The sequence below is a fragment of the Culex pipiens genome, unplaced genomic scaffold (genome assembly GCF_016801865.2).
Source record: "Culex pipiens pallens isolate TS unplaced genomic scaffold, TS_CPP_V2 Cpp_Un0064, whole genome shotgun sequence".
Classification (NCBI taxonomy): Eukaryota; Metazoa; Arthropoda; class Insecta; order Diptera; family Culicidae; genus Culex; species Culex pipiens.
The window spans coordinates 9,547-20,461 of NW_026292881.1; the positions used below are offsets into that span (position 1 = coordinate 9,547).

The following is a 10,915-nucleotide window of genomic DNA, read 5'->3' on the forward strand; positions in this document are numbered from 1 at the left end:
GAGTTCATCTCATGTATAGACAAACAAACCCTGAAAGTTTCATCCAAATCGGAGCATCTCGATACGACCTCTAGAACAAACCGAGCAGAATCTACAAATACTGTCTCTTAACCATTTTCATCGGCCCGATGAAATTCCCCTAACCCCCATTCCAAACCTCCCAAAAATAATCCGTTCACTTTTAAAAGTCGCATGGGTTCCCTGCACTTTTGCCACTAGTGAACAACAAAAACATCCCCTCCCAAATCCCCACGGGACTGTATGGGCCTTGGAGCACAGTGAGGAAATTACGTTCTTAGATATTTTTGGTTGTACCGGGCAGCAATCAAATTGTCTAAGAATATTAAATTGACCATTGTGGCACCCCCTACAGCGTGGTGCAGACCCGTTATGCTATGCTATGCTAAATAACCAAGATATTCTTAGATTTGCCCTGGCCGATCTCTCCGTGTAGTGATTGAAAAAAAATGACGCTCAAAACGCGAATAATCCTGCAAGGCAAGCACGCTGCCCCACTGGCGACTGATGCAGGCAACACAATTAACACTAATCACTGAAAAAAATGACGCTTGAAACGCCAATAATCCTGCAAGCTAAAAATTGTTTTGAAATGTAATTATTTTGATTATCGCCTCAGATAAGTTTAAGTTTAATTCAGAGCAAAAAAGATAATTTATTAAAAAAAACTTAGCATCATAAAAATCATGTTGGTGAGAATTAGAATGCGGCTCCTGCAAAAGCTGCGGTGCACTGCAGTCTACATGCAGGCTTATTCTGGACAGTGGCAACAGACTACGAGATGGCGTTAGTTTATCATCCACCATGTTTTTACACAATCAAATAAAAAAAATCAAACCATCCACATTAACGACCCCCGGGTCTTTTGTGGTCTCTATTGCAAGTTTCTGCTCGAACCTAGGAGTCCGAAGGCTTGAATGGGGAGAGCACCCAAACCTCTTTTTACTCCAAGGAACCTTCCACCCCAGTGTTTCAACTGACGACCTTTGGATTGCGAGTCCAACCGCCGCCAGCGATTCCACCGGAGTAGGCTTGGTTTGATGTGTTGTTTGTACTAATGGCATGGAGACGACTCCTACACCTGGAATGACTTAACGGCCTAACAACAACCAAGGCCGAGACCGACATTTTACTTCCTCATCCGATGGAAGGTTGGAGCAGATGGGAATCGAACCCAGAATCATCCGCTTACAAAGCGGACAGCGTAACCATTCGGCCACGCACTGCTCGATGTTTTTACACACGAATTTCAAATTATTTTGTTCTAGCTGCTACGTATGTTGTCAATAATTTTATAAAAATATATTAAACCGTCATGGGGTGAATTGGAACAACCATCTCCCTCCAAAAGTGGCCACGTGTTTATGTATGGCCCCATGGGAGATTTATACGTAGAAAGTTGTGTTTCACCTTCTGGTCAACGCAAACCGCAAATAAATCAAAGTTCGTTCAAGGTTTATTCCGGATGTTACGGTAATGTCCCGAGGAACCTAATTGGGGCCATCCAAAGTCCCGATCCGCCAATACATCGATAAGGGTTTTTTTTTTTTCAAATATTACGTCCAGCGATTATCGAAATTTGATACATACCCCCCCCCCCCCCCCCTCTTCCTGTCACACACTTTTCCGACACCTTTAACTTGGATTGTCCCCCCTCCATTCTTGGACGTAATTTTGGAACGAACATGGCTAAAAACGCTGTCCCAATTCGCCCCAGATTACGTATCAGTTTAAGCGAGGCGGATATCCACCAATATTTTGCGCATACACTCAACCCCCGGTGGTTGGTCACTTTTTCGTTTGACACTTTTTTAGTTTGCACCCCGTTGGTTGGTCAAAGTCAAACTAAAAAGTGACGAACTGTCACTTTTTACACGGCGCTCACGCACACTATCAAAACAAACGTTTGGTAGTGTGTGTGAACTCCGTGTAAAAGTGATGTCAAACTAAAAAGTGACCCGTTCGTTTGACAACAGTTGGTGGCAATCGAGTGTATACGTAAAAAGAAAATGGTGAGAAAATGGACGCTAAGTAAGCAACCCTAAGCGGGAGCACGACTCTTCTACTAGCATATCGGTTTAAAAGAGAGCGATTTTCCCAAATGAAGTCACATTTGTGAAAATCGCTCTCTTTTAAACCGATATGCTAGTAGAAGAGTCGTGCTCCCGCTTAGGGTCGTCATCGTACTCTCCACCAGTGCAAACAAGAGGATTCCGCGAACAACTCGGATTGGTCAAGATAATAGAATAAGTCAAGAATACATAAAAGTATAGTCAGCTTTTGAATTGAGTGATAAAACAATTATTTTTTTATTTGGCTTTTATTTGATTCTTTCGATAATCCTCCTTGTCTAATGACAATACAAATGGGCAAGTATTAGAAAAAAATACTCACTTATTTATCTTTCCATATTCTTGCCATCTAGTATCAAATTATTGCAAACAATATGATCCCATCGAACAGCATGTTGATTAGGGTGACAAGAAAAATGAAAAATTTGGAAAAAGGTAAGAGATACCTTATGTCAATTCTTTAGGTAAAAATAAGAACACGTGTCATTTTTTATCCAAATCGGTTAAAATACGCTTTCTATCGTTTAAGTTTGCATTGGAAAAATTAAAAAAATTATGGGGAAAAGCAAAAAAATAAATAAAAATGAGTATTCTTATGTAAAATTTTATGATAAACAACTTTGTCGAAGATCACAACACGATTCGAATTAACCCTGACGTGTTATTAACAATTTAAATAAGACGTTTTTGTATGAAAAGATTTCCCGCCAACTTTTACGATAGAAAGCGACCCTTAACCCTTGACCAATTTCGTTCAAAATTTTCACAGTTACTTATTTTTGCCTAAGGAATGGAATCAGGGGGTATCCCTGATGTCGATTTTTTTTATTGTCACCCTATTGTTGATTTATTTTTTGATTTCTTCAAATAGATACATTGTGTTACCTAATCCTATTTTTAAATTCACACACTAAGTACGTTTCTTTTAATTACATTTAGGGTGAGATAATCCATTTATTTATATATTTATATTGCATTAAAGTGTCAATAGCCTGTTTTATAAATTAATCTGAAACATTTTCAAAAGTGCAGATCCAGTGTGTTCGTTTGCATCCTTGTGTCCCCAAAAAAAAGCAATGTGGTGGAAACTTTCGGGCTTACCCGCTTTTCGATAGGTGTTTGCCTCAGGAACAATATTTTCATGCAGCGAAAAATTCCCATAAATCGTATTGAACTAGCGATTTGCGATTTATTGAAAAAATGTTTGTTTTCATAGAAAATTTCATTATTGTTCTAAAACCTTGAAAAATGCGTTCAAATTGCCCCGTTAGGGTGTAATATGGTTGTATGGAAAAAAAAAAAGTTGTCCAAATTTAGCGAGCACAACCATTTTCCAGTTCCTTTTGGGGTCTTAAACAACTCCCCAAAGTTTGGGAACGATTGGTTTAGTCCTCACTTTGCGCAAAGCGATTCAATTTTCCATATAAATTTGTATGGGAAAAACCATTTTTTTTGGATTTTGATATTTATAAAATCCACGTTTCACGCTGTACTAAAACCGGATTCATATTCGGATGGCCTGGAAGGTGCTCTAAAACTTTCCCGAAGAGACTATGATGCTAACTGGACCTTAATTAAATTTAGAACAACTTTCCCCAAGACACCATATTTTTAGGATTTTTTCCCGCGAAGTTATTAGCGTCCAAAACTGACCTTTTTTGCGCGGCCAGCTGTAAGGGGCTACCTAACAACGATGTTTATTTCCAATTCGTACACGCACGTGCTCTCTTTAGGTTCAAACTCTCTCACGAGCTTGTTCGCCTACCTGCCTGCCTGTTTAATTTAATGAAGGTTCTACATTTGAGAAATGGTAAGAATCGGATAATTATGGCGCCTTCCAAAGGTAAAAAAGTAAAACAGTTGTTTTTCTCCATATATTTTGACGATTTTTTCCATACAAACTTTAATCGATTGGAGGGAGGGGTTCCCGTGGTCAGAATGAGCCCAAATTTGGAATTTAGCCTAGTGATGGGTCAATCTTTGATTTCAGGGGGTAGCCCCAAAAAAGTTCGGATTTGGACCACCCTAATAAGCCTACTACACTAGATTCATTAATTTGTATATTTTTGTAAAGTTTTCGGTACACTTTACTAAGGCGGATCATTCCATTTTTTTTTAAATTTTTCGTTGTGTGAAAACATTGTTCTTGAGGCAAAAAACTATCGAAAGGCGGGTGCGCCCGAAGGTTTCCACCACAACGTCTTTTTTTGGGACAAACTAATCCTTATGCATCATCTAAACAGCAATAATGAAATTTTGTGTAAATCAAATGCTGGCCTCAACTCGTATTCTTATCTGTCTCAGTTATGAAATTAATGAATTGTTAAAAAAAGCAAAATGATATTATATAGCAACTTTGATAATACACTCAACCCCCGGTGGATGGTAACTTTTTCGTTTGTCACTTTTTTAGTTTGTACCCCGTTGGTTGGTCAAAGTACACGGCGCAAACAAATGTTTGATAGTGTGTCTAAACTCCGTGTAAAAGGGGTTAGTTAGTTGTCTTTATTAATGAGCCTTTCAGCCATAAAGTGTAAAAGGGGTGTCAAACTAAAATGTGACCCCGTTCGTTTGACAAAAGTTGGTGTCAAACCATCGGGGTTTGAGTGTACAACCTATATTCTGTTGTTTACAAGAATGACTGCACAGGCTCAACTCGAGGGAAAGCATGAACTTTAATGCCCCAGAAACACGTGCACTTTGAATTTTTCGAAAATATTTAGACAGGGCCGAATGGGTTTTCTCCAACGTTTTTATGGAGGATAAGGGTGGTTCGTCGCACTTGCATACACCTTAAAAATTGCATGCAATATGTAGAAGAACCGAATCGCACAGAATCTCCATACAAACTTTCTAATCTAATCTAAGCAAACACTAGCGCAGCCAATCTTTCGAGGGATCCTGGAGAGTGCCTTAGGTTAGATTACGCCTAGCACTCTTTTTGTCATTTATTTACATTTGTAGTGTGCCATTGCATTAGAATGCATTGAAACATCACAAGGGTAAATCGGCCAGGCCTACTGCGTAAAGTCGTTTCGCAGAGACATGATTAGTTGATGTGGGTTGAGTTTGAGCACGGAGTGTTCAACAGTGATGTCAATCATCGCGAGGTTAATTTTTGGTTCGCGGCACATTTTTTTGTTTGTAGTGCTTTTCATTTACGGAATTTGACAAAGTTGTGTATGAAGGACTTTTAGAACACACCAAATCGTACAACTTTGCTGAACATAGTGTTGATATTTGATGAATACAAAAAAGTTACAATTAAAATTGCTGGTAGATGTGGTTCACTTTTCCTCGAAGCTGGATCGGTTCTCGTCTCGTTTCGACACTTTTAGTTCTTTTTGTTTCGACACTTTCGTCACTTTAGTTCGTTACGATTGCGACACAATTTCACGCGAGATCTCGACGGCACTCGCAAGTGCCCGCCAGAGTTTCGACTGTCTCTCGATACACTTTTCGACACTTTTCAACGCGACAATTTTGCTAATTAGCATTCTTCGAAACTAGATTCACTTCGACACAAGCGATAAAACGCGTTCGCGACCGGGAACTTTCGAGACTTTCGGATAAAAGTTCTAAAGACGTGGTTTTCACTCGAGAGTCAAGTTTGAACTATATTAAGACTACTGCAGTAGGGACTATTTACAGGGGGGAATACATACAAAGACATGTACTTGTTTACTTGGCTAACACGGCTAATTTTTATTCTCCCTCTCTTTCTCTCGACACTTCCTTCGACACAACGACGACGACGACGACGGCTGACAGTTCGCTCGAGACTGCGTTTTGTTTTCGCCCGCGGCGTGCTTCACTTGCTGCTGCTTGCGCGTAGGGTGGATTGACCAATTGTCGTCACATTTTAAACATCCTCCCGCCTTTGAAAGGTTGCGCTTTCAACACCGTTCTCGGGGTCGATTGGAAGGAAGCACAGCTTTGCAACCGCTCGCTTAAGGATCCCATCCTTGGTCTTGACCTTGACGACACGCGTGACTCCGTCAACGCCAGGGAACAGCTCAACGACTCGACCGAGTAGCCACTTCTGCACCGGCATGTTGTCCCGCTTGATCAGCACCAGCTGTCCAACTTCAACGACGATTTTGTGGTGCCACTTGTACCTCTGCTGCAACGTCGTCAGGTACTCGAAGTGCCAGCGATCCCAGAAGTGTTGCACGATTTTGGTGATGTGCTCGTATCGTGATCGTGCGTGCTTGGTTCGGTCGACCTCGGGACGTGCGACAGCGTTCAGCGGACGAAACACCAAGAAATGTCCGGGTGTTAGTGGCTCGAAATCCTCCGGGTCGTTCGAGAGTGGCGTGATCGGACGAGAGTTGAGGATTGCTTCGATACGTGCGAGTACTGTCGACATCTCTTCGAAACATAGGGCTGCTCCCGCCGTGTGCTTCACCAGTAACTTTTTGGCCTGCTTGATGTTCGATTCCCAGATCCCGCCAAAGTGTGGGGCCTCCGGGGGGTTGAATCTCCAGGTGATCTCGTTGCTGTGGGCGCGTTGAATCTCGTCTTGGGTATCGACACTCGCGAAGAACTTATTCCACTCCGCAAGCAGGTTAGCAGCGCCGACAAAGTTGGTGCCGTTGTCGGTCCAAACAACAGCAGGGCGATCGCGACGACTGACGAAACGATCGAAAGCGGCTAGGAAAGCCGCCGTTGACAACTCGCTGACGAGCTCGAGATGGATTGCCTTTGTCGACAGGCAGACGAACAGCACGATCCAGGCCTTGTGCTGAACAGTCGACCGTTTGTTGCGCTGCTTGATGAAAACTGGTCCACAGAGATCGATTCCGACTTGATGGAATGGGTACCATCCTTCCAGGCGGCACGCAGGCAGGTCTCCCATGAACTGGCGAACTGGGCGAGGGTTGTCTTCGAAGCACACGACGCACTTCCCAATCACATCTTTGACCGCGACTCTCCCACGGATGATCCAGAACTCCCTTCGACTGGCAGCTAAGGTCAGCTCGATTCCAGCGTGCATGTTTTGCGTATGCTTATCGCGGATGATGGCAACAGTTAAGGGATGTTTCTGTGGCAGGATCATCTGGTGTTTCGTGTCGTACGAGCAGGACGACTTGGAGAGGCGTCCTCCGACCCGGGGACGTCGCGTTCATCTGTGAATGGGGAAAGCGGGATTAGCGAGTGGTTCTGGAGGGTTACCTTTTTGCGCAATTGGGCGAATACTTCCGGAAAGGCTTCCTCCTGTGCGAGACGAACGAGGGCCAGCGTGGCTCGACGCATCTCCTCCGGGCTGAACAGACGACCGTGGCGACGATTCTCTGGACTCCGCTTGCACGCGTTCTGGTGCCAGCGCTGGATCCGTGCGACGGCTCGAACCATGGTGAAGTACTTCTCGCAGTTGTCGAACAGCGAAAATCTCTCCACCGTTTCCACGGCGCAGACGACGAGTAGTCCCGGAAGTTGATCTTCAGGGATGAGCTGCACACTGGTTGGTCTCTTGTGGTCGATCATGAATGGCGGACCCTTCCACCACTTTCCGCACGTTGCTAGTTTTCCAGGCATGATCCCACGCGAGAGTAGATCCGCCGGATTGTCCTCGGTCCGGCAGTGGAACCCGTCGATCTTGCTGGTCAATCGCAAAATCCGAGCAACTCGGTTGGCGATGAACGGTTCAAGTTTGCTTGGACAGGTGTTGATCCAACTCAAGGCGATCATGGAATCCGTGTAGCAAGTTATGCGGTCGAATTCGATTGGTAGTGATCGTTTTACTTTGTCGACTAGTTGAGCGAGCTTCACACATCCACAAATTTCTAAGCGCGGAATCAAGGCTCTTTTTTCTTTAAGCGGTGCGACGTGCGACTTGGCGCACAACAAACGAATTGCGGTTTGACCTTCGTGGTTTACTGATCGTACGTACAAATTTGCCCCATAGCCCTTTTGCGACGCATCGCTGAACCCAATCAACTCGACAAAGACCGTTCTACGAAGGGGAAGCACACAGCGACTGATCCTGATGGTTTTCATCTCCGACAACTCGTCCCTGTACTCGATCCACAGCTTGGCCAGATCTTCCTTGAGTGCTACGTCCCACTTCTTCTTTCCTCGCCACAGGTCTTGCATGTAGATTTTGCCCGTCATGACCACTGGAGCTGCTAGTCCACACGGATCGAAGAACTTGGAGATGTCCGAGAGAACTTTGCGCTTAGTTGGAGGTCCTTCCGAAAACGCAATCGAGTGGATGTCGAAACAGAAGACGTCGAGATCTGGTTGCCAGGTAATCCCGAGGGTCTTGGTTTTGCCTTCTTCGGTGAAAAGCACTTTCTGCTCCAGTTTGTCCTCTGGTATGCCGGCCAATAGTTCGCTGCGGTTAGAACACCACTTGTGCAACTCGAATCCCGCCTTTCCGAGCATTCCGGTCAACTGCCGCTGCATTTCGAGGGCTTCTTCGACTGTCTCGGCTCCAAAAACCGCTGCGAGGGGGAAATGCTCCTTCGTCGATACAGGTTTGCAGCAGTGCCCGGGTTGCCAAAAAGGGAGCGCAAGCGGTGCCATAGGTGACTGTCGTCAGTTGATAGACGCCGATGTCTTAGTCGGGACTGGTTCGCCACAGGATCTGCTGGAATCGACGATCTTCTTTCCGGACATCGATTTGCCGGAACATTTTTGCGACGTCCGAGGTGACTACGACTTTGTACGTTCGAAAACTGAGCAGATTGTCGATCAGGAGGGTCCAAGAGTTGGTCGTTCAGGGACTGTCCGTTGCTAGATTTCGCCGAGGCATCAAAAACAACCCGTAGTTTGGTGGTACTGCTTTCGGGTCGGACGACGGCGTGATGCGGCAAAAAGTAGTAGGGCAGTTCTTGTGGTTCAGCGAGAGAGAAAGTGCCTAGGGGCAGATCACTTCTGATACTGAGGTGTGTATGGAGTGTGTATGTAGCGAGTATCATACTAGATATCGTGCGTATGATACGCGACCCAGTATTGACCATTATCTATGAAGATTTATTTCAGTGTGGAATCTTTTGACATTTGTCAACGTCCAACTTTGGTGCTGTTTTTGTTGATGGTTAGATGCAGTTGGCGGTTTCAGATTCTGCAGGGCGAGGTTGAGTCGATTTTGGTGATAAAACCAAAGACAATCGCGGAGAGCGATTGCGGGTTGATGGAGTAACTGTAGGACATAGTCGGAACGAGGTGGTATATTCAACAGTTGATGAAGATTAACGAACCTGTCATGCGCTGAATGAACGGGGGGGAGGGGAGATGTTTCTTCCGGGATCCTGGGGGAAGCCAGGATTTATTTTGCACGAGCGCTCCCGGAGGATGGTAGTAGAGGACGCTGGGAGATCCCTGCTTGAACACCTCGCCGAAGCCGGTGGGTCGCCGGCGAAGGGGTTACCCACAGGAGGGTGGTGCCACGCTTCGGCATCCGTGGCGGGGGAGGGTTTTAAATTTAGAGGAAGGAAAAGAAAAGCACAACTACTGTAAATTGGCAGAACACGAGTTGAAAGTACTTGATGGAGCAAATTGAACAAGCAGAGAAGGAAGGTCGTCGAGCTGGATCAGGCTGCGGCGATCCTTTCCAAACATGACGAACACTTTGAAGCGCTCAAAAAGGAACACATCGGAAAATAAAATCTCGTCCGAAAGGAATTCGAACAGCATCGCCCTCGAAACAACCGTTGTCACAGAAAAACGAAGGCAGAATCCCCAGAATTCTCGCCCGGCTGTAAAATCTCAGAGGAATCGACTCGTAGTACGATGTGGCTTTTTATACCAGCTGCGATACCCTAGACTTTATGTTGATCAAAACGTTTTTTCCAGGATCTTTGCGTCCGCATCAGGATTCCTTCTACTTATTCACTTAAATTGGGTCCTAAAATGAAGCTTAGATTGCTGATATTATTGTTTACAGCGATAAAGCTTATTTTTCTGAGTACAATGACCCTTCGTACGACCACAAAGAGTTTAACATGGACTTTTAAATCAATTTCGAAAAATTAACCTCGCGGTCCTTCTTGACAGAAAAGCTCCTACTTGACAGCTCGTTCCAAGGGAACCATAGTTGATCCATCGAAAAAATGTTGTCTTGTCAAAAAAAAATTGCATTAAAATGAAAAAAAAGTGATCAGAAATGGTTTTTAATCGTGTTTTTTACCGTTGTACATAAAAATTTACATAGGGCTTTAGTACCCAATTAACAAAATTTTAATTATCTGGCCGCTGAAATTCAAACAATTGAATTGCCAACAGATCTAGCAACAGATTATTTTCCAGAACTCGAAATTGCCAAATGTGTTGTTTATTGTTTATTATTTTGACCGATTTTGACAACTACACCGATATAAATTGTATCCAAAAGTTGACCATACCATGCCAGTTTATGCGCGTATGGTACGCGCGTATGGTATGCTGCCGTACACAGTATGCGATATACTCACGGATAGAAATCCTGTCCGTGTGTTTAGAAACATTTGTCGATAGAATCGAAAACATTGAATGTTGTCGATTTTGAAAACAAATTTCTCGATTATGTTAACAATGTCGACGAAATCTGCGACTTTGTTGCCTACATTTCGGCGTCGGCGCCGTTTCGGGTGTTAGAAATATCGACCACAACGCTAAGCAGTGATGACGTTTCGGGACTTTGTTTTTTTTTCGCTAACAGATCACAACAAACTGTTTGGCCACTCAGTCGCGTCGCGCCGGGTTCCCGGGCTGTTTCTGTTACCGTGGCCAAGTCTTCCCGGTTTCGTGAACGTTTCCGGTGTTTTGATTAATGCTACAGTTGCGATTGTGAAATTCGGCAAAGCGGCCGTAGTTTTGTGAAACAAGAAGAATCGAAAAGA

At 44.3% G+C, this 10,915-nt stretch overlaps 2 protein-coding genes across 2 annotated transcripts; both read right to left on the reverse strand.

Annotated features, from left to right (window-relative positions):
• Positions 1 to 5,952: 5,952 nt before the first annotated feature.
• Positions 5,953 to 7,149, reverse strand: LOC120430559 (uncharacterized). The gene has a single exon (XM_039595673.1). It carries the CDS (start codon positions 7,147 to 7,149, stop codon positions 5,953 to 5,955), a length of 1,197 nt encoding a protein of 398 aa, XP_039451607.1.
• LOC120430560 (uncharacterized) lies at positions 7,146 to 8,498 on the reverse strand. The gene has a single exon (XM_039595674.1). It carries the CDS (start codon positions 8,496 to 8,498, stop codon positions 7,146 to 7,148), a length of 1,353 nt encoding a protein of 450 aa, XP_039451608.1.
• Positions 8,499 to 10,915: the final 2,417 nt, after the last annotated feature.

What these genes read in the sequence shown, in the direction of transcription:
- LOC120430559 (XM_039595673.1), bottom strand. Translation starts at nt 7,149, where the DNA reads ATGATCCTGCCACAGAAACATCCCTTAACTGTTGCCATCATCCGCGAT.
- LOC120430560 (XM_039595674.1), bottom strand. Translation starts at nt 8,498, where the DNA reads ATGCAGCGGCAGTTGACCGGAATGCTCGGAAAGGCGGGATTCGAGTTG.